This window comes from Apis cerana, linkage group LG4, assembly GCF_029169275.1.
Source record: "Apis cerana isolate GH-2021 linkage group LG4, AcerK_1.0, whole genome shotgun sequence".
Taxonomy (NCBI): Eukaryota; Metazoa; Arthropoda; class Insecta; order Hymenoptera; family Apidae; genus Apis; species Apis cerana.
The window spans coordinates 12334510-12362280 of NC_083855.1; the positions used below are offsets into that span (position 1 = coordinate 12334510).

The 27771-nt window shown below is 32.2% G+C and overlaps 5 protein-coding genes across 13 annotated transcripts in view; 3 read left to right on the plus strand and 2 right to left on the minus strand.

Annotated features, from left to right (window-relative positions):
- LOC107994229 (uncharacterized) overlaps positions 1-14411 on the plus strand; it is a 50730-nt gene extending 36319 nt beyond the window's left edge. Inside the window, exons 8-15 of the mRNA XM_062074365.1 lie at positions 4584-4834; positions 5110-5357; positions 5442-5594; positions 5744-5889; positions 8907-11720; positions 11902-12108; positions 12187-12585; positions 12687-14411. Coding sequence (XP_061930349.1) covers positions 4584-4834; positions 5110-5357; positions 5442-5594; positions 5744-5889; positions 8907-11720; positions 11902-12108; positions 12187-12585; positions 12687-12886 — 4418 coding nt within the window. The 3' untranslated portion in view covers positions 12887-14411. The remainder of the gene's footprint in view (positions 1-4583; positions 4835-5109; positions 5358-5441; positions 5595-5743; positions 5890-8906; positions 11721-11901; positions 12109-12186; positions 12586-12686) is intronic.
- Positions 14412-14848: 437 nt separating this feature from the next.
- Positions 14849-16179, plus strand: LOC108000808 (histone H2A). Its single transcript, XM_017061415.3, has 3 exons — positions 14849-15077; positions 15149-15356; positions 15568-16179. Exons 1-3 carry the CDS (start codon positions 15056-15058, stop codon positions 15743-15745), a joined length of 408 nt encoding a protein of 135 aa, XP_016916904.1. The 5' UTR covers positions 14849-15055; the 3' UTR covers positions 15746-16179.
- A 139-nt stretch (positions 16180-16318) lies between these two features.
- LOC108000817 (UBX domain-containing protein 1) lies at positions 16319-18065 on the plus strand. Its single transcript, XM_017061422.3, has 7 exons — positions 16319-16527; positions 16603-16656; positions 16718-16876; positions 16945-17196; positions 17271-17487; positions 17560-17740; positions 17837-18065. Exons 1-7 carry the CDS (start codon positions 16472-16474, stop codon positions 17881-17883), a joined length of 966 nt encoding a protein of 321 aa, XP_016916911.1. The 5' UTR covers positions 16319-16471; the 3' UTR covers positions 17884-18065.
- Positions 18051-20001, minus strand: LOC133665633 (ribonuclease Oy-like). Its single transcript, XM_062074384.1, has 4 exons — positions 19862-20001; positions 19228-19391; positions 18470-18992; positions 18051-18382 (listed from the first exon to the last, which is right to left on the minus strand). The coding sequence occupies exons 2-4, from the start codon at positions 19284-19286 to the stop codon at positions 18167-18169; spliced, it is 798 nt and encodes a 265-aa protein (XP_061930368.1). The 5' UTR covers positions 19287-19391; positions 19862-20001; the 3' UTR covers positions 18051-18166.
- LOC108000874 (ATP-binding cassette sub-family G member 1) lies at positions 19894-27522 on the minus strand. 9 transcript variants are annotated; one of them, XM_062074377.1, is made up of 13 exons: positions 26234-26454; positions 25865-26016; positions 24328-24445; positions 23780-23972; positions 23306-23451; positions 22982-23223; positions 22709-22911; positions 22451-22619; positions 22097-22197; positions 21855-22010; positions 21545-21785; positions 20791-20930; positions 19894-19917 (listed from the first exon to the last, which is right to left on the minus strand). In XM_062074377.1, the coding sequence occupies exons 2-13, from the start codon at positions 26007-26009 to the stop codon at positions 19909-19911; spliced, it is 1863 nt and encodes a 620-aa protein (XP_061930361.1). In that variant the 5' UTR covers positions 26010-26016; positions 26234-26454; the 3' UTR covers positions 19894-19908. The 9 variants fall into 9 exon arrangements, with proteins under 9 accessions (XP_061930361.1, XP_016917036.1, XP_016917035.1 ...); XM_017061547.3 differs by lacking the exons at positions 19894-19917; positions 26234-26454 and adding an exon at positions 27147-27522 and having other exon boundaries at positions 20255-20930; XM_017061546.3 differs by lacking the exon at positions 19894-19917 and having other exon boundaries at positions 20255-20930; positions 26405-26771.
- Positions 27523-27771: the final 249 nt, after the last annotated feature.

Genomic DNA, 27771 nt, shown 5'->3' on the forward strand with positions numbered 1-27771 from the left:
AATTTGTCGCGACGGTCCTTCCGCCATTGATTTTTCACGCGGAACTTGGCTTCCCGCGACCGAACCAGAAGGGAAACGAGGAGTCAGGAGCGGGAAAAGGTCAACCACGATCTGACACGAAGCCCGTCGGTGGTTACCTGCCCCTCTCTCCCCCTTTCTTCTCTTTTTTTTTCCTTTCTACCCTCGTTGCCTTCTGGCCCCAAGGAAGCAACGAAAGTGTTTCCACGCGACGAATAAAAATTTCGAGAAAACGAGCACGGGAAAAACGAAATTTATCCCTTAGGTAAGACGACGAATCGTGGTTTTTTTCCTTTCCAGCGTTTTAATATCGAGCGGTTTGCAGGTGCTCTCCCTCTCTTCCGATGCGTTCTCTTTTTCCGTTCCACCTCCATTTCCCGTATCCCCTTATACATATGCGCGTATTCCTGTGCATCGAATACGAGAAACTCGACGTCGGTGTAATGCGTGCGTATTGCTCGGAATTTACGACGCCAGTGATATTCGAATGGAACGTAAAGTCGTACACGTGTGTACGCGTATATGCCTCGTTCGAATTTTAATTTCGAACTCTTCGAAAATTTCGCCCGCTCATTTCTTTATTCCCTTGTTCTTTCCATCGGTATTCCACGTTCGATTTATTACGATAAAAACGTATCGATCGGTTCACTCGTCGTCGCGGAATTTTGGAACTGTTTTTGGATTCGGTGAAAACGATCAACGGACGAACATAAACCGGTCGAAAGTTTGTTGACTGAAAGAGAGAAAAGGAGAGAGAGAGAGAGAGGGAATATTCAATTGATTTTTATTATAAGATATTTTCTCAAACGGACGAAGATTCGAAAGCCACGTTCTTAATTAAAATTAATATAATATCTAATGTTTTTTTCATTTTGCAACGTGTATACTCGAAGTTTCTTTTCCTTGAAAACATTAAATTGAGAAGAAAGAAACGTTGAGAGAAATTAACAAGTCTCCTGTAGTAGCTTCACGCTCTGCTTGCCACGGTTTGTTTATCGGCGACTGAAAATCGATGGTTATCGCGAGAGAAAGAGGATTTCTGTGCGTCTGAATTTTGTTCTACGCATTTATAAAACAAATATTTCCCTCCGTTGCTTCATACGCCCCACGATTTTCACGCTTTGATAAAACGACAATGTTCCCACCTGTTGTTTATCGTCTTTCGACCGAGAGAGAGGAAAAAAAGTATCGCGTATTCGCCCTCGTCTACTATCAGAGTGGAAAAATGATCCAAAAATCATTGCGTATCATTTCTTTTCTTCTTGGAAATAAATTAATTACTTGGGTGTTTACGTGGTTCGAATTTTGAAATGTTTCCATTATGAACAAGTGCAATAGAAAGAGTTCGATTCATCGACGCGAATTTTTGATTCAAATCTGTGATTTTCGATTTCGCTGAAAATCGTCAATTATTTTTCACAGAACGGTTTTTAAAATAAAGCATAAAAAACAGGGCTGCAGCGTTGTATCGATTCTCCGCGAGAGAGATACAACGATCGATTCTTTATAAATTTAGTCTGGATAATTTATTAATTTTCGATAATTATAAATTCGTACGTACTGCCTTAAGTTGATCATTATTTTATCTTTTTATATCGCTGTCGCAAATCTACGTAAATAATATTCCCATTGTATTATTTTAAAAAGCAGTTATTTCCAAAAATGAAAAATATTATTATTTAAATTCAGCGATTTAAGAAATCCTGGAAATAACAAATTCCAAAAATTTTGTTTCACCGATATACAATACAATTAATACGCATTTTAAGAAATCTCGTGCTGAATTTTTCTCCTATAAAATGATATATTATTTGATTGTTCAATTTTTTTCCCTTCGTTTTGTCAAGTTGAAAAAAAATAGTTTAACAAACTGAAATTATCTTTAAATTATAATCAGTTACTCTACTGTATATCCGAAACTTAACGCATTATTTGAAACTCGAAAATATATACTCGACTATAATATTTTCGACTTTCGTTTATTTTTGTCCGGTGGAGGATCACGTCCAATCAAACGGATCGACCAGTTTAACGTTTAAGTGACGATTAAAAAAAATAGGGCAAAGCCTTAAAAGATAGATTGACGAGCCATTTTCGATTTCACGATGGGCAAGCTCGTGGAGATTGGTGAAAACATTTTGGAAACATGAAGAAACAGAGTCAGTGGCGTAATCCGTGGCTGTTTGGTATCGTGCTCTGCACGTCGTTTTCTCCCTCGTTTCTCCGCAGGATGCACGATGAGTGGATATAGAATGTAGAAGGAGGAGAAGGGTCACAGTGGGACTGTAGCGGGTTGAATTCAGCCTCTTCCTGTCTTAGTGGTGTGGCGTTACCATGGTAACAGACTGTAAGCCGCTTAACACCACCCCCTACACCCTTCCCACTCGCTGGAATCCTTGTGCTTCCGACGTCGAGTCAACCCACCCTTGCGAATGTCGTTTTCCCTTTACTCCCTTCGATCCCTCTCGCGCCTCCATCGAGCTTACGGCAGTGAACCAACCATCCACGCACGCCTCTCTCTTTCTCTTCTCCTTTTCCTTCCCATTCGATCGAACCAATCCCTCCTTTTACTTTCCATGGAGAAAAATAAATCTTCCCTCTGTTTAGGAAATTTTAGAGGCCTGTCGAAAAGTATAAAATCTAAAAATTCGAATTGGCGAATCGTGTTATTAAACTTTTTCGAAAGAAGAATCGAGAAAGGAAAAGAAAATCTTGTTTCTACTGATCTTCGATAAAATTTTGTTGCTTTATTTAGAAAATTTTAAAGCCGAGAAAAGAAAAGTTTGTTTCCATTGGTCTTCGAGTTTTCCTTCTTTCTTTACGAAATTTTACAGATTTCGTTTCGATCGAAGGTAAAACGTAGCGAAGAATTTAATAACTTATCTCTCGAGTAGCGAATTGAAAAATCGAAAAAAGGATCGAATAAGAAAGAAAGAAAAAATAAGGTCGTTTGGAAAATTTTGTTCCCCTATTTGTTGAGAAATTTTAGAGATTCGTTTCTCGATCGAACGAAAAATCTAATAACGCGATTTGCCTTCTGCGATCGTCTTTATTCTCCTTAAGAACGGTGAATTGAAAAGCGACGCAAGGAAGGGGATAGAACGATCGAAGAGGAGGAAGAAAGGTTATTAAGTCGGCAAGGGTGGGGATATACGATCTATGGTAAAAGAATGGAAAAGAAATCGCGTCCCGAAGCCGACTGTTTGAAACACAGTAGGGGAAAAGAAAAAGAGAAGGGGGCGAGAGAGAGAGAGAGAGAGAGAGAGAGGAGTCGCGTGTCCGTTGAGAGGAAGCGAAGATGTGTGCGCTCTGGTGACGAGGAATTGAATGGAGGGTGGAAACCATCCTTGGAATCACCGCGTCAGAGAGCCATCGGGTATTCTCTCGTTCTGTTATTTTCTCGTTTTAATCTGGAGTGGGGAACGAAGGGAGGGGAGGGCTTTTTCGTGCGCAGCCGCGCACGAGCGCGCCACTCGCAACCGCCATCCTGGACAAAGGATCACCAGCCGGGTGCCAATGTGTCCTGGCTCATCCTTGATTTATAAAAAAAACAAAAAAAAAAAAGAAAGAGAGAAAAATAGAGAGGGGGGAAAAAAAAGGAAGAAGAAAAGGCGGAAGAATGAGTTGGCGCTTTGGCGTCTTTTCGATGAAGATCGATCTGGTTTGAAAGCTCTTCCGAGCCGCTTACTCTTTTCAACGGGTTCTCCGTGGAATTTCAGATTCGTATCGCGCGCAAACAGCTTCAAAGATCGAAGAGCCCCGCTCTCCCTTCCTTCCTCTGTATGAAAAGCGGGAGAGGGGGAAAAGCGATATCGTTGCGTGTTGAGCGATCGAAAAGGACGGAGTATGTAACTATATACTATATACCGCGCGACGAAAATGGTAGAATTAATCGTTCGAATCGTTGAGGTATCGTCGATTATCTGCTATTCAATTATAAAGGATAAAAGCTGCAATTAATGTTTCTTGCGTAGTCATAGAAAATAATTAATTTCTAAGCGAGTTCGAATGGTACTTTATTATCGTTCGTTTGAAGTTTGTCTTTATAGCTGTCGTCTTCTTCGAATTAAAAAAAAAAAAAAAAAAAAAAGAAAGAAAAAAATTAAAATTAAAATGAATAAAGTCGTTTGTAAATTAAATGGGAAAATTTCTTGTTTTATTCAAGTATAAAGAAAAAGATAATCGATTTGAATAACGTTGTAATAAAAAAGTTGATTTGTTTATCGTATCGTCTTTCTTATTTATTGTATACTTTATTTTAATTATATTCATACGAGAACTTTGACTCTTTTGAATGTATGATATTTTATTAAAATTATTTTATTAAAATTACTAAAACGTGAGAAATTAGTATCATTATATAATATTATCGAACATATTGATTTCATTTATTTTTAAACAATTTCGATTCTCTCTTTTCATTTTTTCTATATTTCGTCATTCGCGTTCAATTAATACTTTTCGCGTTAAACATTAAACTCAAACAATCGACTTTGTAAAAGATATTATATAGAAATGCATATGCGAAATAGCTTCTGATCGAACTCTCTTTCTATTTGTTTCAGGTCTTCAGCCTGCTAGCACCAAAGCGCAACCTACCACGATCAGCAAATCTCATAGACCCAGTTCTGGCGTATTACCTCAGGGTCATACACCTGGTCCTGGTCCAGGTGGCCAACAAAATAGCAGAAGTTTTGCCGCCGCTCTGAGAAACCTGGCTAAACAGGCAGGGCCGGCACCTCAGGAAGAAGAACCTCGCGCGAGTCCCAAAAATCGAGCCCCACCTCCTCTGGTTAGAGGTCCTTCCCCTGCCAAGGTGAGTAATCGCATTACCGATCGACCTCCTTACCTCTTCTATCTTTTTCTTTTCCTTCTTGCTTTTAGCCTCCTTTTTCCTTCTTCCTTTTGCCCTTCTTCAAATTCATCGAACCTGTTTCGCTCAACAAAAACATAACGGGAGTCTCCTTCCCTTTTTTCCGTTTCTCATTCAAAGCATCAGCCGATAACGGCATCGACAACGTTATCGACAACGTTATCGACGGCCGATAAAAACGAAACGACCGTGAAACAAGGAAACGTAAATTTTTTTAGGAACGATCCACGCACGAGAGAAGACCAGAAGAAATTCCCTCGTTGTACACGACTGCGAGACCCGCGGATACCAGCAAACATAGCGTGACTGCCGCCGCTTCCGAATTGCTGGCTCGATCCGGTTTTCAACCGTACCGGCCTGAGCATCATCCGGCCCACGCTCCACCGGCTTTCGCCCTCGATCCCGCGGCCTACAATCCTTATCACCACGGTCTCTACCCACCGCCACACCTTCAACACGCTTATAGGTAACGTATCGCGTAATCATTCATTCTTTTGCGAATATGCTCCTTTCAGCGAATAATAATAAACGTCTCGTTCTCGATCACCAGATTAGAGGAACAGTTGTATTTGGAACGGTGTGGAATGCTGAGACCGCCATTATTTCCTGGGTTACCTTCGTATCCTCTGTACGGACTAAGATATAGTCCGGACATGTTACCGCCCGCGTCCCTTGGACTCATGTCTCCCGTAATGCACGAGAGGTAAGGAAGAAACTTTTGATGCTTGATCCGATGAATATTGTCGACCATATTTCGAAAATTTTTGATCAAGAAACTTTTTCTTTCTCTTTTTCTCTCTCTTTTTTTTTTTTTTTTTTTTTTTATTAATCGTACCACAATTCTCGTTTCAGACTGAAACTGGAGGAGGAGCATCGGCTGAGGCAAGCACGGGAACAAGCCGCGCTGCGCGAGGAGGAGGAGAGGAGAAGAGCGGCACGAAATTCCGCTCCTGCCGCCCCGGTACCCGCGCCTGCACCTGCATCTGCCGATACTGCAGGTGAGCGAGTCGCTCCACCCCCCACTGCCTTTCATTAAAAAGAAATCATCGATTACGAGCGATTACGAGACTTCTTCTGTCCCGTCGCTTTTCTTACACGCGGAAATAACCTTATTTCTTTTCTTTTTCTTTTCGTCTTTTTTCTTTTTTTCCTTTTTTTCTTTTTCTTTCTTTCTTTCTTTCTTTCTTTCTTTCTTTTTTTTTTAATACAATCGTGTTATATATCGTACATTCTATTCGACTTTTATCTATTTCTCTCGCTGTTCGACGATTTTCAACAATCGTCGTTTCAATTATCTCTTTCGCTCTCCATTTTTTTTTCTTTCTCTCGTGTTTATCTTCCCCTTTTGGTATTTTCTAACTACCAACTACGTCGAAATAAACTATGCCGCGACGAAAGAACCACCGTACGTCCTGAAATTCTTTTCTAGGAAAATATTCTACGATAAACGATCTCCCGTCTTTGTTCTCGACTTTAGTTTGAATATCGGTGCCAAGCGATCAAACCATCAACGAAGTATCGTTCGTTGGTCGAATGCTCTGTAACATTTGATAGATCTGTACTATGCGACCGACGGTTCATCATGAAGGAATGAATCGAAATGAAGCAAGAAGCGAGGAGAAGTCGTTGCAGAATATATGATTATATATATATATATATATATAATATATATAATATATATATATATATATACACATACACATACACATACCTGACTGTGAATGAAATCGAAACAAAAAAAAAAAAAAAAGAAAAACATACTACGCTTCTAATTTTAATCTAGATATAATCGAAGATATAGTCATAGCTAATCGTTTCTTATGAAGGTAGGATCGATATTTTTTAAGTAAAGCATATAACTCGATTATCGAGTTGTTTTTGGCTTCACGTTTATTGTTCCTCCGATTTTTAATTTTTATTTCTCTTGTTTAATTTTTTTTTTGTTTTTTCTCTTTTCTTTTCTTTTCCTTTTCCTTTTTTTTTCTTTTTCTCTTATGTTTTTCAAATTGAAATTTTTTTTTCTTTTTTTTTAAATCGAAGTACCGTTCAAAATAAACGTAACGATTTGAACCTTCGTGGGACCTCCGTTCAAACACGCTTCGCCATAGTTGAAAAGAGTGAAAGTATGCCGATTATCCTAAACATTTTCCAAGGTTGGAATCGCATTTCCGAGACAACCATCCCGACTTTTTCCGAGTAATTTCGTTTTTGACGCGTAGACCGAAGTCAGACTTATCGGCAAATTGCGATAAATTCTCTGTTTCATGTTGAAAGAATAAGTCGGCCTTCGGTCGGCCGTTTATATCCATTTATAACGTATTCGAAGTATATATGTTTCAAAATAATTTTTTGTAGTGTTCGAAAAAACGAAGTCTCTTATTCATGTACAATGACACGTTCATTACGTAGGTAATCGTTTTGTAGTTAGTAACGTCTTTAACGACGAAACTTAACAACATAAGAGTGCACGACTTGTATGGAAAAGAATTTATCTTCGTCATCTTTTTTAAGATGAAGAGTTTTGTTCGAGAACAATATGTAATTGTTACGTAAAACGTTTTATTTTCTCTCGTTCACATTCAAGTGAATTTTTTTTTCCTTTGATAAATTCAATTTTATTTGCATTTTTTTTTTTTTATCTTGTGTATACGTGAAGTTTGTTATAAGTAATTATTATAATTTGAAGCAAGAAATGATGAATGTTAATCGCTGACAAATATATATTTCTTTTTTTTTTTTTCTGCTGTCAGTTTTCTTCGTTTCGTTGAATTATATTTGTTCACGTTTCCTCATTGTGTTCTTTTCTCTTTTTCTTTTCTTTTTTTTTTCTCTCTCTCTCTCTCTCTCTCTCTCCATCCCTTTCATTTAACCAGCTAGACAACACGTAAAACATTTCGTTTCGCCTCGAACGATCGCTTAAACGCGAAACGGTGAACCGTTTTACAGATCAGTCTTAATAATTACGTCACTTTTGTATCGTTTTCCTGAAACATAGTGCACTCTTGCGTTAGTTCCCGCAACTGTTTTAGAAATTTGCAATTAAACGATCAGTGTTGAAATAATTTTTCTTAATTGTAGCAAACGTATTCTACCCTATTATTGACTTGATCCACCTATGTATATAACTGTCACACATGTTCTTTTATCAAAATTATACCGTTTTTATATAATTTATTATGTAAACATGTATATTTGGACTATAATTGAAAATAAACATTGCAAAAAAAAACGTGATCAAAATTCTGATTGACTTGGAATTCTTGACCCTCGATTCATTTTCTGAAACAGTTTTGGGGAAGATTCAGCGAGATCAGTCGTTACCAGATCAGACCAATACCTAATTTCCTACGTTGTTGTACGTACGATATATATATACGAGTGTTTTCTCATATACGAGCGTCCCAATCGAACCGATCGAAATGTACAATCGAACCAGATACGTTATCCAATTATCATTGAAGTTCTACTGTGCAATCATCCCCAATACTTCGAATAATTGAATACATGAATCTCCGTTACTCACCGTAACGAAAGTCTAACTAACTGGATCGGCCAGGTAAGTTAAAATAGACGAACGATCGTTATCTTTTCTTAAAAATTCTATGCAATTTGTTCTTTCTTTCTTTTTTTTTTCTCCCGTCGTCTTTCCAAAGTTTCACGAAACTTGTTAAATTTTCGAACACGCGACCAGAATTGTTGGAGTATACACACGACGTAAAGACGACCATTCGTTAACGAATTCGAACGCACTCGATTCGCATTCCATGTCCATAATGTCCATAACCTTGAGCCGCGTCGATCGTAATTTTTCTTTCGAACAACGCTTCTCCTCGCGTACGAATTTCGACGAACAATACGAATAATAAAGGTCGAGGCGGAGAACTTGAGCGCATGTTGTGCGCGAGAATTGGGCGAAAATTGAAATATCGACGACCCGTGTACTCCGCTAAATAGTAAGTTGACACCAGTAGATCAGTGGAAGATTACCAAGCACTGTGTTCGGGATTTGTTCCAGCTAGGAAGCCGACCATAGCGGCTCAGATGCATAGCGAGCGGGAGCGAGAACGCGAGAACAGAGATCGTCCAAGCGGGAGCAGTAGCGGCGGAGGCGGAGGCGGAAGTGGCGGTGGTGGGAATGGCAGCAACACGGGCACCAACAGCGGGAGCAACGCGGGTAACGCTAACGTTGGATCCGTCGGTAACAGTCACCATCGCGTCGAGTCGAGGAAAGAAGAGCAACAGTCTTCGGTTCCTCCTCCTCCTCCGCCGACTGTAGCACCGCCACCGCCTCCACCACCACCGCCGCCACCACCACCGCCACCACCATCGTCGGATCCAACGGCAACGGCGAACATCTATCATTCTCGTTTGCCACCGTTTCCAAATCCACCGGCTCCCATTGGACCAGCATCGTTGGCCACGGCTACCATCTGCTCCGTCAGCACCGCGGCCATGCCCCCTCTACCCCCCTTGAACCTTGGACCTCCGCCACCGATAAGTTCCGCGCCTATCGGCGGCCCTCCACCCATCCCCTCTATACCCTCTATGTCGTCCTTGACGCCAGCGGTAATAGGTCCACCGCCCCCGCCATCCCTCGCCATGCCCTTGGCGCCTATCATCTCCATACCTTCCCTCCATTTACCCTCCGTACCCTCAACCACCATTCATTCTAGTCAGCACACAGCTACGATAATGAGCAGCGCGACGACTACGGTCACGACTTCTATATACCATCAGCAACAACCGCAGCAGCAACAACAACAGCAACAGGTGCAACAGTCGCCACAAGTGCCGCCGCTACCACCACCACCGCCACCACCGCCGCTACCACCGGCATCATCGTCGCAACAATCGCAGCATCAACGCGGCAACAATATGAGCGCAGTTGGCACAACGACGAGCAACAACGGTTTGTCGAGCAGCGGCGGCACAATGACAAGCCACGGAACACACGTTGTAACGACACCCACCTCGGTTCCCTCGACTATGAACAGCGCGAACCACATGACCAACAACTTGTCCCACAAATCGCCATCGCCGTTGTCTCACGGTATTCATAGCTCGAGAAGCAAAGACAACGGCGCAATCGCGACCAGCACGACGGCGAACGCCTCCAACACGAGCACCAGCAGCAACAACAGCAGCGGCATCATCATCGCCACCACTACCATCGCTACCACCGCGATTACTATGGTCACAAGCACGAGCACGGGTTTGGTTACATCTCAACCGGCTTTCGTCAGACCTTTCGAGGATTCCTTTCGCTCCTCGTCTAAGCCGCAGCAAAGGACTATCGTGAACAGTCACAATCACAGTATATCGAGTCAACTTTCTTCTTACCAAGAACCGTCGGTAAAATCGGCCGCTACAACGACCACGTCTCAAACAATCGGGGGACAATTGTGTTACGACAACGTTGCCGTTGTCGATAACGCGAAAAACGCGAATTCCCAGCAATCCCTGTCACACCCGATCCCCTATCCGCCTCAACAGTTTCATCATCCCCATATACCCGTCTCGCACGTAGCCAATTTGTACAAACCGGCCCATTTTTCTTCGTCGCCGTCGTCATCGCAGTCCACTCATCAATCAGTCCACTCGCAGCCAAAGATAAACGTATCGTCGAGCACGTTGACCGGTAACAGCGGTGGCAATAGCGCGAGTAGCAACAACAGCGCTCCTGTGATCAGTAATACGAAACAGAGCGTGGTGCATCATGGGAACGAAAGTAGTAATCAAAGTACGGTGACAACGGCGGGTCAGCGGAACGAAATTTCGTCGTCTTTGTCGTCGTCGTCATCGTCCTCATCGTCATCGTCATCGTCCTCGTCGTCGTCATCTTCGTCGCCCCCTTCGACCTCGTCCAATCTCGTTAATTGCGTCTCCAGCGAGAAAATGGGTGGAAACGTGAGTTACAACAATATCGTGGCCGGGAATGGGACAAACAAAGTCGCGAATCACGCGAATTCGCATCATAAAACCGGCATCTCGGATGCGTCGACGAGGGAGAGCGGCAAGTTAGTTGTAAACTCGTGTAACGAGAAGATGGAGAATCACGGGAAGCAAACGGCGGCGAGCCATCAAAATCACGTGGGGAAGAATTCGATCGTTCAAGAGAAACCGTTGATCGTGACCCACTCGACGTACGAGCAACAAGGGAAAGGCCCGCCCCCTACTTTCCAACCAACGAACGTCAACTTCAATCTCGCCGAGAAGGAGATGAAACCTGAATCAGAGTCCAAGAGCGATCAGAACAACCTGTTGTCCACATTATCGTTTCAACCGAATTTTAAGTTCAGCATAAACGACATCGCGCAGAAGCCTATAGATACGAGCCAGTTGATGCAAAGTATCAAGTCTGAGGAAGTTTTGCGTACCTGTCAGAACGTGTCCAATGTTCTCCTACAGATACCAAAATATCAAGAGAAACTGTTGAATTTCTCTAACGAGCTGAAAACCGCATTTTGTTTCACCGACAAGTGCAATAATTTGACTGAGATTTCCGTGAAGTGCGAACCGGCGGTGTTAAATGTGCCTGACCTGAGCAAGGCTCTGGTCAAACAGGAGATAAGTACCAGCGAAAAGTCTTTTCTTGTACCTGAGAAGCCGAAAGAGTTGACGTCCTCGTTGGATCTTGCCGAAAGGAGAAGGAAAAGGAAACGGGAAAGGAATACAGGTCTTGCGTGTAGTTCGGATTCGGAAGGCGAGGATGAAACGAAGGATATGGATCTTTGGATCATCAAAGGTCCACCGGCCAAATTACAGTATTCTGAGAAGAAACTCGCATTCCTCGCCATGTTCGGTCTAACCACTTTAAGTATGAGGAACGGTAAGAAATCTTCGTCACCCTTCACCGTTTGTTAATTTTTTTTCTTTTTTTTTCTTTTTTTTTCTTTTTTTTTTTTTTTTTAACTTTCCCCCCCCCCATTACATTCGTCCACACGTTAACACTTATGCATCTGCCTTCTCTCTCTTTCTCTCTCTCTCTCTTTCTCGCTCCGTCCATATAGAAATAGAGCTTTGTAAAGTGGAGAAGAGGTACAGGTTAAATCCAGATCCACCGGAAGTACCTTTGGAGACGGAACAAGTGGTAGAATCTGTATTACCAATACCGCGGGAACATCCGGACGTATTACTCCATACACCAGATTTCGAGCCGAAAGTTGGTTTTCTCAGGACTATAGGCCTTGATATAATGCCTCCGAACAGGAGAGATGGTAAATATTGAAAAGTATCTTATACGCTCGATCGATCAAAAAGTGATTCGATTAAATTCATTTGATTGTTCTATACAGAGGCAGAAGTAACGTGGCAATACGTTCTGCAAGATCGTAAGAAACGGAAATGTTCCAATTCCGTGACTGCGTATTGCGAAAGAATTGCCAGGGCATATTCGAAGAATCCACCAACATTGCCTAAACCGCCGCAAAAGATGAGGCTTTTGGATAGAGTAAAAGTGAAACAAATTCCAGAACGACCACCGCCTCTACCACCTTTGGTTCCGAACATTGTCTCGATGGGTTATCCCTCTTTGCCTATGCCCGGTGAAAATGGGGTGAAACAACATTGCAAGATTATGGATATGAAGATCATGGATGAGAACATGGATGTAGATTACGTGGATGGAAAGAAGGAGAGACCTAAATGGACTGGCATCGAGGACATCATTTTTGCTTATAGTGAATATTCCAAAGGTATGAAATCGTTTCACTCGTTTTATAGAAAACTATCCATTAATTGTTGTACAATCTTTTATTTTTATTTTTTTTTTCTTTTTCTCTTCTTCTCGTTTCAGAAAAAGCATTGGAGAAGAAAATTTTGACGAGCGAAACATCAAAATTGGTGGCACAATCGAACAACTTACGTTCCGAGACCATTCATCTAGAGCGGAGGATATACGAACTTTTATCCGCGAGAACAGCTCTTGATTCGGAAAGGCGAATGTTGAGCGAGAAAATCGAAAGGATTAACGCACTTGTTAGGAACCTTAGGTAGCGATGCGTAACGCACAACACGGAAACTCATTCATCTGTGATATTATCGAAGGGTTAAGGGTCGTTAGCATACCAATACCAAATATAAAATCTTACAATCTTATACTTAGACAAGCGAGAATTCGATGAAACAATTTTATTGACCAATTGTAAAGCAGCCTTTCGGTTTTAATGACCAAATGGATACCACGAGATGATGTTATACATATAATACAGAATATAAAATTCCAATAGCAACGGATTGATACTACGATCGGTCGTGAAGCACACCTTTATATTTCGTAAATGATCCTCATATCAACACAACGTATGGGACGAGTGTGTAAGAAGATTATAAAAATTATATCTAAATATACATGCACTTCTTAGTTCACGACTGAAGTAGTTAATAAAGATTTTATAGTTTTAACTAACGGCTCTTAGACTCTAAACTATAAATAATTGTAATTTGTATCATAATATTTTAATGAAAAATAGACAAATCGTATAACTTATTTTATTCTGCGTAATGTGGACTCTATGTCAGATAATAACTTGAAACAATATGATATGTCATGAATTTGTATATGAATCGATCGTTAATATTATCTGGTGTAAAAGAGAGGGGACAACTAATCGCGACGTTGAATCGGTTTATTGATAATCGAAAAGTTACTCCAATATATAGACTGTAACTTTCTTTTTCATTTTGCATCCTAAATGGGAATAGTGTACGTGAACTCTGTGTTAACAAAAATTTTAAAATACATTCAAACTACGAAACCACAGATTGCGATTACAATAAATTTGAATGCAAAAAAAAAAAAAAAGGTCAAAACTATAGAACCGTAACGATTACTTTTAACTTAAAAAATGTTTCGAGATAGAAACAACTCTAGTCTACGGACATTCGTAGAATACAGGAAAATCACATCTGATTCCAAGAGATCAGAATAGTGATCGATCTTTCCTTTCGATGTCCACTGTTCACAATAATGAACGCAAAGGCCAGTGAATTAACAAGAGAAATTAATGTAACAACTGCAGTGAGGTACTTACGTAGCTAAAGTGACTTAATTTAAATTTTAATTTAAAACGTGAGACATCGCGCGAGCACATTCCACATAAAAATGCTTGTTACCCGACCTTCAACATTCCAAGTTCGAACAGTAATCAGATCGCAAACAATATTAAAAAGCGAATAAAATTCGTTTCGTTGCAAAAGTTCTGTTTCTTTTTTTTCTCTCTCTCTTTTTTTTTTTCGTCAACATTCAACTAAATCAGTGCTTATATTTGTCCTAATATTTGTATCTCACTCTATTCTCTGAGTATATCGTTCAACTATTCATCGTAATACCTCCAATATGTATAATACGAATACATTTATAATTTTACTGTTTTGTTCATTGAGTGCCTAACGTTATCCTACATTTGTAAATATCATTATTTTTATGTATTGTATAACAAAACAAAAAGACCACAAGATATTTGTTGGTCTCTGATCTGGCCAAAACAAGAGCCTAGGAGTAAATTGTTGAAAATATGAATTTTTTGAGTATTTTGTTTTTCCTCTCCTTTCATATATAAGGTATAGATAAGTTTTCCATATAACGTGCGATTAGTAATTAGTTATAACTATTTCATTCTAACAGTTTTAACGAAATGAAGAGCAGATATTTTTAAAATATTCCTAAAGTTTTTTCAAATTTATAATTCTGTACGTTGAAATAATTATAAATTTTAATTATTTTCATGTTCAGTACTGCCCTCTATATGCTGAGACACGCTTATTTTCTGCAGGGTGTACAATTTTTAATATAAACTTGTATAAACCATATAAAAATTAATACAAAGAAATAAAAATTATGAATTAAATGAATAATTTAAATTAGAAAACGTAATATTTTTCCATCTAATGTACAATTATACGAGTATATTATATTTTAGAAAAATTATCCGTAATTTTATCTAGGGATTTTAATATTAGATTGGCGGCGCCACATGTACATGTAATGTAGAAATAACGTTCCCGCGCAAACGAGCGCCGACCTAACTGTCGCCGCCAAAATATCGGATGTACATACGCATAACCGTTGTCGAATAGGGTAGAGGTTCATTCGCTGTTTGGTATTGCGAGGAGAAGCATCGTTCATTGTTCGTGTTTAAAAGTTTTAAGAAAATTCATTAAAAGATGTCTGGACGCGGTAAAGGTGGTAAGTATCGTATTTAATAATAAAGTAAATTATTGAAAACTATAAAAATCGTTCTACGTACGTTTTTTCAGGAAAGGCTAAGGGAAAGGCGAAGACCCGCAGTAGTAGGGCAGGGCTGCAATTCCCTGTCGGAAGAATCCATCGTCTTTTGAGAAAAGGAAATTATGCAGAACGAGTTGGAGCTGGAGCTCCTGTGTATTTGGCCGCTGTAATGGAATATTTGGCGGCTGAAGTACTCGAGTTAGCCGGGAACGCCGCAAGAGACAACAAGAAGACGAGGTTGGTGAAGCAAGCTCTTCTCTCTCTTTCTATCTCTTTCTCATTCACTTATGCATACTCTATTTATCTATCTTTACTTTTGCTTCTCCATGATATTTTTTTCCTCATTATTATATAATATAATATATTTTATATGATTTATTTATATAAAATATTGTCTTTAATTGATAATTTATAAATAGTACATTACATATTTTTATTTTTATTTCAGGATAATTCCACGTCATTTGCAATTAGCTATTCGCAATGACGAGGAATTGAATAAATTACTCTCTGGTGTAACGATTGCTCAAGGTGGTGTCCTGCCTAACATTCAAGCAGTACTTTTGCCGAAGAAAACTGGTACTGGTGGATCTGGAAAAGGAGACAAAGCGTCCCAGGAATATTAATAATCCTTAGAATAATATTTCTAACTTAACAATACTTTAGGGCTATACCTTTGTTTTTTGAGCTATTAAAAAAAAAAAAAAATAAGTAACCTTTAAAACCTATCAAATTACAATCACTATTCTATCAATATACATTGTGAATAATCTTAATTAATAGTGCAATCTACTATTTCATTACTAAATAATATTTTTTATTTAGCTTATGTAATAGTAAAATGCATTTTTTTTAAGATACATTTCTTTTTTGACTTATGCTTAAGATTTATTATTTAATTATCATTATTATATTCATTTTGTTTTGTTCCTTCTGATCATATATTAAATTCTTAGTGATATTTTATAAACTATGAATATAAAATGAAAACTGATGTATTAAATGTTTTTGTTGACTGTAAACAATATTTAGAGTGAAAATAAAACATCATTACTCTATATTTCTTTGAAATTCTGAATTTTTGAACTTATATTTATATATTATTATACTTATATTTTTTGCATTTTTTCTAAATTCCAGAAAATATATTTTTCATATATATTAATTATATTTTCAAAATTTAATTTTATCACTTCCGGTAAAGTGATTCCACCAGTAAGCTTTTACAACGTATAAAATTGCATAGGTAGCGCGTCGGTTGAACGTGACGTTAAGTTTTTGATTGCTCGAATGTTGAATACTATTTTATTGGTGAAAAATATTCGTTAAGCAGTTCAAAAATATAAAATAAAATGTCGTCAAGTGATATAAATATGCTAGTCGATATGGGTTTCAGCGTATCTAAAGCGTAAGAATTTAAGGCAATTTTTTTAAATTAATATATAATATAACCTTTATTATATTCATTTTTATTCTATCGCAGGGAAAAAGCTTTAGAAATTACTGGAAACAAAGGAGTTGTTCCGGCAATGGAATGGTACGAGAAAGGCCGTGACTTCATTCTCATCGTCTGATGACGATCTTAATTTTTATTTTAGGCTCTTGGCTCATTCAAATGATGCTGAACCATCATCTGAACCATCTATTACTGAAAGTACACCAGCGTCTAATCTTCAAACATCAGTTCAAGAAGACATTACCGATGCTAGTGATCAGGTGTCTACTACTGAAGTTGCTAAATCTATGAAATGTGATATGTAAATATATTAATATTTTATATGAATTAATATTGATAACATAGTTATTTTAATTTTTTGTTCAATAGCTGTGGAAAATTGTTTAAATCTAATTTGGAGGTTGAATTCCATGCAACAAAGTCTGGACATGATAGGTTCTCTGAAAGTACAGAAGAGAAAAAACCTCTTACGGATGAAGAAAAAAAAGAGCAATTACGAATATTAACAGAAAAATTAAAGCAAAAAAACAAAGAGAGGGAAGAGCAGGAAAAAAAAGATGCACAAGAAAGAGAAAAAAATAGGATAAAATCAGGAAAGGAGATGGCTCAAGCTAGAAGAAAGTAATATATATATATATATATTTATTTATCCATATTATTATATGCATATATATACTTATATTTCAATATTATAGATTGGAAGAATTAGAAATGAAAAAGTTGTTAGAAGAAAGGAAACGTGAAAAAGAGGAAGAGAAATTAGCACGACAAAGGGTTAAAGAACAAATTGAAGCTGATAAAGCTGCTAGACGTGCTAAAGCTAATGCTGAAAAAATAGTAACAGAATCTCTCTCAACACCTTCATCTTCCACTAATATTTATAGGAAAGAATATAATGATACAAAATTACAGGTATACTTTACATATTTATGATTATATAATTTTAATTGTAATATTTGAACAATATTGAACTTGATATTTTAGATTAGACTTACTAATGGACAAGTATTAACTCAAAATTTTGGAAGTAAGGAAAAGTTATCTGCTGTGAGATTGTTTGTAGAACTTAATAGGACAGATACTCCTGGTCCATTTAATTTAATGACAAATTTTCCCAAGAAAATTTTTACAGAAGATGATTATGAAGCTCCTTTAAATGCATTAGGTATGCTATTACAATTTATAATATTTAATATTTGCATTGACTATATATAATATGATACAAACATTAATTTTTTGGTTATTATGATTATAATTCTAGGTTTAACACCATCTGCAGTTTTAATTGTTCAAAAAAAAATGGAATGATTAAAATGTCAATTATTACTTGCCATATAATTTGCAATATGCTTTTAAAGTAATATTTCATTGTAAAATATTATACAAATTGTTTAGAAAAAGGAATCATTTTAAAACATCTCTTATTATTAAAACAATCCCTATTTGTAATTATTAATAAAAATAAAAAATATACATTTAAAAATATAAAATGTTTAAAATTTTTATTACATTTTTCGGATATAAAATAAATATTACATCAATTTTAAATTTTAAAATTACATATTTTATATTTTATATTTATACTTTTATGTTATATGTATTTATAAAACAATACAAATATAAATATGAAATTCATTATTATATTATTATTTATTATTGTACTTTTATTATATGGTACTTTTTCGGGATAAATTATTCTTTCAGACTTACAATTTGTAGGATATTCACTAACTTCATTACAATTGATCAATTCTAATGTTTTATTAAAACATATTCGTATCTCAAATATATATGATTCTCCTGTATGCTAAAAATAATTTTTAATATATTCAATTTAATTATTAAATATTGAATATTGAATATTGATGAACAAAATAAATTTTTATTTATTTACCTTATTTTCTTGACAAATTAATATTCCCCGTTTGTCTAATTGCCTTTCAATAGCATTTAAAATCTCTGTTTTATTATATATTTGTCCAGGAATGATATTCGCTTTTGCCAATATATTTTTCATATCGTAAATTGATAATAATTCTAAACCTTTTGTAAAATATTTATTTTCAGTATTTAATTGTTCCAATACTACCGCGCAAGTGCCATGTTTATCCCATTCATGTTGCCAAAATGAATAAGAAGTTCTTCCTTTTTCTATATCTATCCATTTTTCTTGTAATTTCTCTTTTAATGGTTCTAATGCGGTCGAATTGAATGGTAATTTATTACAGAATTGTGGACCAATTTTATGATATTGAGATGGCCAAATACCATGAATCGTCCACTCATGCTCTTTTGGTAATGAACACGTATTCGATGTTGACTTTTCTTTCCATGTGTAGCAAACAGTTTGAGGCCAATGTTGAGTAAAAATTAAAACATCGAAATCAGTGTTCGATCTCCGTGTTCGATTCCAATGACTGTTAAAACAATTTATATATGTAAAAAATTCTCTGACATGAATTAGTTATTATATATTATTATATTATATATTATTAATAAAAATAATAATATGAAAACAATTTTATTTAAAAAGTTAAACAAAATTCTAAAAAGTTATCGTTAAATTTATCTTATATATTGTTTAAATATATAATAAATATATAATAAATAATATAAAAATATTATCGAATATTTTTAATAAATAAAACTCACCTATTCACTTTACCAAAAAATAAGAATAAAATAATGACGAATTTTTTGCAATTTAACATTTTTAATGCTTTTTATAAATAAAATAGAACTTGATATATAAGATTTATTATCTATTTAGTTGTTGGAATAAATCTTAATTTTATTTTTGTATATATATATTGTATCTATAATCAAAATATCTTATCAAAAAAAAGAATACCGAGAAGATATTGAAAATTATTATTATATATATTAACTGTTATATTGATATTAAAAATGTGTTTCTTCATAGATAAAATAAAATGTAAATATAATGAGATAGAATATTTATTTTAAATATTTTTGTTGAAAATAAAATGAATAAAATATAAAAGTTAATTGCATTTATTTTTCATTTTTTAATCAATTATATCTATTTAATATAATAATACTTATTTTATTTTTTAATTTTAGTTTAATTCAAAGATGCACTAATTTAAATAAATTTTCTAAAAATAATACATTTTGCAAGCATATTATATGTATGAATTTTAAGATATTTTATTTCTTAATTGTTATATATTTATAGAGAATCTTAACAGAAATATTATTTAACTTCTAATGAATTTTTATGAAATAAATTAAACTTTGCTTAAAAAACAATAAATATGCTTACATTAATTATAGGTTAAAATGGTATAAAGAAAATTATAAAAACACACATTATTGATTCTGAAATCATAAATCGAATATAATAAAAACTTAATATATCACTTCTATTATTATTATATATATATTTTTTATTATTAACTCTTTTTTTTTTACTTGAATGTATTTATTATATATCTGATCTAATCAATATTACACATTGAACATGTTACGTGTTCTATATATACGTAGAATGTTGCATGCAATGTTAAAAAATTAGAAATCCTTTATTGCAGATAGATTATACATTTATACACGTATATATAGATATAAAAAATGTTAATATATTCGTGAGAGGATTTATATTTTTGGAAAATTAATTTTAAAGACCAAAATAAAAAACTTAATAAATATAAAAATGTTGATTGAGACTTTTTTATTAAATTACAAGCAATTGCAAAACAAAGATAAAACGAGATAGCAGAAATAGATAATTATATCTCTCTATTTCAATTCATCCATATAAGTTTATATCTTTTTATTTTATCAAGTCTATGTAATTCCTTATCTCTCTTGATTTAGTACAAAATTAAATTACTTATAATTTGAAAAATATACTTCAATAGAATACTAGAATAAATTTTTGCATACTAATTTTGTATTTAATTTTAAAATCATTTTTTAAATTTTCCTACATATCTTACATATATATGTATATATATATATATATATACATCTTTCTTGATTACATTACATTTCATATCATTTCAAAGAAATAGATTTTCTTCAAGAATTTTATATTATTATAATTTTTATCATATTCAGAGATAAATTGTAAAAAATCAATTATTCTCTTTTTCAAAATTAATATTTTTAAAAATAATAAATCTATTACAAAAAATAAAATTGTTAAGTTTAAAAGTTTTAATTGACGATGTTAAAATGGTTTTTTATTACCATTTTAATCAGAAAAAGTGTTTGGAACATTTTGTTCGGTTTAAGTCGTTGTCTGAGTAAATAATAAGTGAGAATTTGTAAAAATATAAAGATAACTATTAACGCAGTAAAATCAATCCAAAAAGCCACATGATCTATACCTAAAATGAAAATTAAAAAATTACGTTTAAACAAGCATATATATATTAATAAAAATTTATAATTTTAAATGCAGTAATGTTTCTTTATTAATTATCGTATATTTTGTATTATTAATTATCGCGTTCTTATCACCAACTAGTGCTTCGATGCAACAAAGTAGCAAATATTAGTTATGTATTTCCATTTAACTCATTTGAATCATAATCTGTATTATATTATTTTTAATTAGCAATGAATCATCAAAATAGAATATAGATAATATTTTTATATATTTTATTATAGGATTACAACAAATTATTAAGATTAAATAATTAAACTATTAAAATTTTAATAATTAAATTATTAAAATTTTCCAATGAAAATTAATTTTAAGTACAATTATATTTGAATTAATTTTAATTATATTCATAGATAATGTATAACTGACAGTATTGAATCTTTCTCTTTATTTCACATTTGATATATTTCATTTTCATTTTAGATGTTTTCAAGAAATAAATGAAACTGAAATAATATTTAAAATATTTATCGAAAATTTCTATTTCTAGTTATTTATTTTAATATGGACTTTGCGACAATTAGTAGAAACATTACTATAATTCCAATAGCTTACGCATTATTTGTAAAAGTTGTCGAGGTGTTCCGAATATACATAGCATTTCTGTAGCTGGACAATATAACTTTCCTCTATTATAACCATATAAAGCACTTATAAGACCTTCTAAACCATAGCGAATATAGCTTAGATACATTATCAATTGTCGATAAAGAGGTAAAGTTTTTGTTTCGCCAATGCCTTGTACTGCAACCAACATTAAGGGGACAGAAATTGCAGGCCCAACAAATATGCCATTCTAAAAAATATATCAATATGAAAGTTTCTTAATATAATTATAATTAGTAAACATAATATGAATCCATACCACGATGTTCAATATGCTAGCTATAGCTAATGCTATGCTTTCTGCTATAAACGAGCATATTAAACCGGTGCTATAAAACATAGCGCATCTAAAAAATTCCAGAGGTTGATCTGTTATCACATATACTATTGATAAATATATCGATGATACTAACATCTGCAATGTTGATCAAAAAATTATTTCACTTTAAATGATTCGTAAAATTAATATTTATAATCTTTAATAAAATTCAATGTTTTAACCTGTGTAAGTATGTTGATTATGATCAATGCACAATAATAAGGACTCAAATCATACCACATATTAAAATATTCTCGTTTTATCAATTTCACTTCTTTGGGAACTGTAAGTTTAAAAAAAATATATATATATAAGTGAATGAAAAACTTAAATAAAAATTACTAAGAACATAGAAGATAATCGAGGATATTATACGATTTAAATAGCTTTAACTGAAAATATTTTAATAACGTATTGAAAAAATAATAATTATGTTCATTAAATATCTTTATCTCTTCTTTTTTGTCAAATCTATTTTACCAAGAATCATCAATTCTCCTCTTTTAATTGTAATTTAATAATTGTTATTTTCTTACAATGCATTAATATCGGTAACATTGGTACATAAAGTAAAAATATTAAACAAGTTAAACAGAAACCAATATTATATATGATTTTCGATCCGTCGTTTCCAATATTTACAAATAAACCGCCGATAATGAAGCCAACGAATATGTGTAAACATATTTTTAAATACATATAATCCTGAAAAAAATGAAAAGATTTTGTCAGATATCTCTCGTAAAAGTTTCTTTTTTTGATTTAACATTTTTTATTATTGAATATTTTTGCACCTTATTTCTACGTAACTGTAAAAACCTTCTTTTCGATAGAATAACAAATTGTTCAAACCAAGACACTTTCGATATTGTCGTATTGATTTGAAATTCGAAACTCGTTTGTTGAGAGATAGGAGTAATAGGAAATTCTGTGTTTACGGCATTCACCATTCGATTTATCCATTCCGAACCATAATCACCCGCTGACACTTCTGATACTGTAACGATAACATAATATTTTTCAAGCATATGGATTCAATTACGCAATTAAAAAAGTTTGCTATTTACCAAAATCGGCAGGATTGTACTGCTGCGGACATTCGATACCAATCTGTCGCATAAATGGTACCAAGTTGCGCGTAGTACTTCTATAAACACATTGGCCATTGGCACTTAAAACGTAAACATGATCGAATTTCGAGAAGATATTTGCACTTGGAGTATGAAGGGAACAAATTACAGTTCTTCCTAATCGTACTAAAGATTTTAAAAGTTCGATACACTGCGTGGCAGATGTTTGATCTAATCCTCTAAAATTGTCGATTATATATTTGATTGTCATACCGTTTGTTTGAAATTTCATTATTCTTTGCTGCGAAATAAATTACTCACGTAGTTGGTTCGTCGAGAAATATAACTGGTGGATTGTTTATGAGTTCTAAAGCTATCGAGAGTCTTTTTTTCTCGCCACCCGATAGACGCTCGGTACTTGTGTGCCTTGCATGATGTAACCGTAAAATATTTAAAATTTCTTCTATCTAAAATTACGCAAACGCTTAATAATTGATCTAAGAGAGAATCTTATAATGTTAAATAAATATATAATATTAAATCTATTCCAAAAAAAAAAAATAATTTCTTTCATTTTAAAATAATATATCTATCTTCTTTTCAAATGCTTCTTGTCAAACATAATTGTCAAACATGCGATAAAAAATGTATAAAAAAGGATGTATACAATTTTAATTTTTAATAACGATCTTTCTTCAATTTTTTAGACGTCGAATGAAAGAAATATTATTTTCTACTTTATATTGTATTATATTGTATTGTATTGTAAATATAATTATCGTTTGAAATGCTTACAATATTTAATTTCATTTTTTGAGAAATATTCTTGTCAAGTTTCAAGTCCGCAGCAAATTGCATTGTCTCTTGTACCGTGAGCCATGGTTGAAGAAGATCTTCTTGCATGATATAACATGACGCTTTTTTAAAGTGTTCCACGTCTTGCTTTTGTCCATTGATATTTATTTGTCCTGTTACGCGGCCAATTGCTCTGTAAACGTTAGACTTGATTTGATAACGTCAGATCAGAAATAATAAAATGAAATAAGAAAAAAAATTAAAAGAAACAAAAAGATTGTCAACCATACTACATTACGCATGAATTGCTAATCTATCGATCGAGACGATGTTAGGATTCATGTAAACTTTGACTTAAATTTTTTTGTTTACTTGTATAGTATATTATAAGGTCAATCACTTTTACATATAAAATTTGATTTTAATGCAATAAAAAATATGGGAAACAATAATGATAAACGAAAATATAATTATTACAAAAAATTTTTTTTTATTACAATTGGTTGATAAATTCTATATTCTAATATTTTGATCTGATGAAATGTTACTTGTATCCCGCAAGGATATTTAATAAGGTGGATTTTCCGGCCCCTGAAGGACCCAATATTGCCGTTAAATGTCCAGATTTGAATTGTCCACTAATTCCTTTTAATATCACTTTTTTACCTATGACACAGATAGATAAAGAAAAATGTATTACTTCATATAAATTTTATTTAAAATTTCAATGATGCAATCGAAAATGAGCGAAGATACATTATTATTATTATTATTATTATTATTATTATCATGACATACATATAAGTTCTATATTACATATAATTATATCCAATAACAAATATGTATAATAGATATAAAATATATTTTAAAAGGAATATAATCTTTCATATGTATATTTGTAAACATATAATCTTCAACACATTGATTATTATTTTGAATACGAATTACATATTTTGTTATCAATCTTGTACATTCAAATGATAATATTTAAATTGAAAGATAAATGTTGAATTAAATTCAAATTATAAATTATCTGATTTGATTATTAATTAATAATATTATTAACTAATTGATTTATAAATATATAATTAAATATTTATTTATAATTCTTTTTATTAAATAATTATTAAATATTTATTAAATTATATTTCATGAAATATATTTATTGTATGATAAAGATAATTATTTTAACATTCTATTCTATTTAAAAATATTTAAAAATATATTTTTTTTCATTCATGTTAATTATTGATAACTAATAATTAAATTGATTTATAATATTGATGATAATAAAATTATGCAATATTATATTTTTATTTCCATGTATTAGATATATTCATATTCAACCATTTTTATCTTATGTTTACTTTTTTTTTATTGATCAAGGTAACATGATAATATTAAATAATAAAATATCTAGAAGAATTTATAGGAATTCCTTATTCATTTGCAAAGTAACATGTTTTAAAAAGAAACTGGTTTTTCGATTATCATATATTCATCATAAATATAACATTTATATCAATTTTTATACTTCAAGCGTTTAATTTGAAAAAGATAAAAAAAAATATAAGATATATGAAATTTGTGTATTTGAAATATTTTTCTAACACTTTTCGAAGAGATTTAATAATATTAAAAATGATCAAAATTGTGATAATAAAAAATATTGAAAATTTAGAAAAAATACAAGCAAAAAATACTAAAATTTTTTAATTCAAAATTTACAAAATTTTTTTTATATATAAAATAATCTTAGTAATCTTAGAAATAATGTTCTCATTGCTTTTTAAATACATTAAAATTACAAATTTCAATTCTATTTAACATTTAAATTTCATTCGTTTAGTTTTTCGATTTATATAAAGAATACATAATGTTTTTTTAATTAAATAATATCATAATAATATGAATAAAATTATTTTACTTTTTTTATAATTACTTTTTTTTATATTTTTTATTTTTTATATATTATATTTTTTTTATATTGTATAAATATCAAAATTAAATTTTAATACATGAACAGTAAAATTTTAATTTTTTTTATTATATTTGACAAACACTACAGTTTATATTATATCATACCTTTTCTACCATAAGGTATTGTATAAGTTAAGTCATTAAATTCGATGTTAATAGAGGCCATTTTTTTGGAATTTAATAATGATAATGAGATATCATCCATTCCATTGTTGCTTTGTTTTGTCTTCAATCCCGATTTTGTAAGCATGTTTGATCTATAGTTTAAAAAAAATGTATTTTTCTTTTGTTTATATTATTATTTATAACACTTTTAAACAATTAAAATCTTTCTTTAAATTTTTTAATAAATTCATAAGTATTATTTTTAAATAATTTTTTTAAAAAATCGATTATTTTTTTCGATTGAAATAACAATTGTATTTTATAAATTTTTCATGAATGAAATATTTAAAAAAATTATATCATTATTACTTAAAAAAAAAAAATCAATTATAAGAAAAGACAATTAATGAATGTATGACAATTAAGATAATATGATACTATAATTTTTCAAATTATTTAAAATTTGCATTAAATGTTATAACACATCAAGTCACACAATTATTTGCTTATAAAAGCGTCACTGATAAAAAATTAAAAAACCCGTGAAAACGGTTGAAAGCTTGATTCACGACAAGTCGCGGTTAAAGACTGACGCTAAAATAACTTTACTATGTTCCCTATTCCTAACGACACTCTGTACTGTACACATAATTGTGTCGGCTGCTATCACAATGATATCATATATCATGTAAATCATCTTGATATAATTAATATTTTTAACTATTTTAATTTTAATGAGCAGAAGTTTTTTTTAATATGATAATTTAAATTATTAAAAATACTGATAAATATTATAACAAAGAATTAAAAAGCATATTTAAAGTCCAATGTGAATCATGCACAATGTTTGCGTATGGATGCGATACGATAATACATCGAAATATATAATAATGATAAAAATGAAAAACTATTGATATTATTTCAATATTATTAATCAGATATTTAAGAATTTTTTACAAAAAAAGAAATTCATTTGTAAATCATTTATATTGTTATTAATATAAGTTATAGTACTGCAATAAAATAAAATAATAGATAATAGAATGAATAAATGACTTTGTTACTTAAAAATAAATATTTCTCATTTCATACAAAGTATATGTATACATATATATATATGTATATGTTTACATGTATTTATATTTTGCACATATATTAAGTTTTTATCATAACACAAAAAGTTTTTAAGAATTTTTTTTTATTTTATAATACGTATAAATTATTATTATTTACAATAAATTAATTTATGATTGAATTAGTTAAAAAGTGTATTTATAGTTACAATTTATTAAATTTGTAAAATTTTGGACAAACTCAAAATTATAATAGGCACGAATTAATTAAACATGTAATGAGCATAACAAACTGCACTAAAAAACAGACTGTATTAGTAGGTGTAGACCGAATTAGTCCATACTAATGTGCTAATTATAAGTATATGTAGGTTCATAGAAATCTACGCGCATGCTCCAATCCTCGAAATACATATATAAACAAATATATTTATATTTTTTTAAATATTTGTTTTCTGTAAATTTTAAATTTTCCTATGAAAGAATAATATCTTTTTACTTATTTTTATTTAGTAAATTTAGACACATATTTTAGAATGTTTCGGCTTTTATGATTTTATTTTTTATAATAATAAATATTTTTCGTAATTAAAACCAATATATATATTCTTTATCTTTAATATTAAAAAAATATGTTACATAATAAATATACATACATTAATAAACATGTATTTGATTCTCTAAAATAAGTACTTTTTGATTTATTGTCAATTTGAAATAAATATCTTTTTTAATATGTTATCTAGTATATATTTAAAAGTGTATCATGTTTCATATTTGAATTATATCGATAATTATACTGTGATTCTACATGCAAAAATAATTATTATATGT

Bases quoted from the DNA above. Each gene is read 5' to 3' on its own strand.
- LOC108000808 (XM_017061415.3), top strand. From the start codon at position 15,056: ATGTCTGGACGCGGTAAAGGTG. The intron at 15,078-15,148 runs GTAAGTATCGTA...ACGTTTTTTCAG, and splicing joins GTCTGGACGCGGTAAAGGTG to GAAAGGCTAAGGGAAAGGCG. The intron at 15,357-15,567 runs GTTGGTGAAGCA...TTTTTATTTCAG, and splicing joins AGAGACAACAAGAAGACGAG to GATAATTCCACGTCATTTGC.
- LOC108000817 (XM_017061422.3), top strand. From the start codon at position 16,472: ATGTCGTCAAGTGATATAAATATGCTAGTCGATATGGGTTTCAGCGTA. The intron at 16,528-16,602 runs GTAAGAATTTAA...ATTCTATCGCAG, and splicing joins GGTTTCAGCGTATCTAAAGC to GGAAAAAGCTTTAGAAATTA. The intron at 16,657-16,717 runs GTACGAGAAAGG...TTTTTATTTTAG, and splicing joins GTTGTTCCGGCAATGGAATG to GCTCTTGGCTCATTCAAATG.
- LOC108000874 (XM_017061547.3), bottom strand. From the start codon at position 26,009: ATGCTTACAAAATCGGGATTGAAGACAAAACAAAGCAACAATGGAATG. The intron at 22,011-22,096 runs GTTAAAACATTG...TCAACATTGCAG, and splicing joins TAATCAACATACTTACACAG to ATGTTAGTATCATCGATATA. The intron at 20,931-21,544 runs GTAAGCTATTGG...TTTTCATTTTAG, and splicing joins ACAACTTTTACAAATAATGC to GTATAGATCATGTGGCTTTT.
- LOC133665633 (XM_062074384.1), bottom strand. From the start codon at position 19,286: ATGTTAAATTGCAAAAAATTCGTCATTATTTTATTCTTATTTTTTGGT. The intron at 18,993-19,227 runs GTGAGTTTTATT...TTGTTTTAACAG, and splicing joins TTTTTTGGTAAAGTGAATAG to TCATTGGAATCGAACACGGA. The intron at 18,383-18,469 runs GTAAATAAATAA...AATTATTTTTAG, and splicing joins TAATTTGTCAAGAAAATAAG to CATACAGGAGAATCATATAT.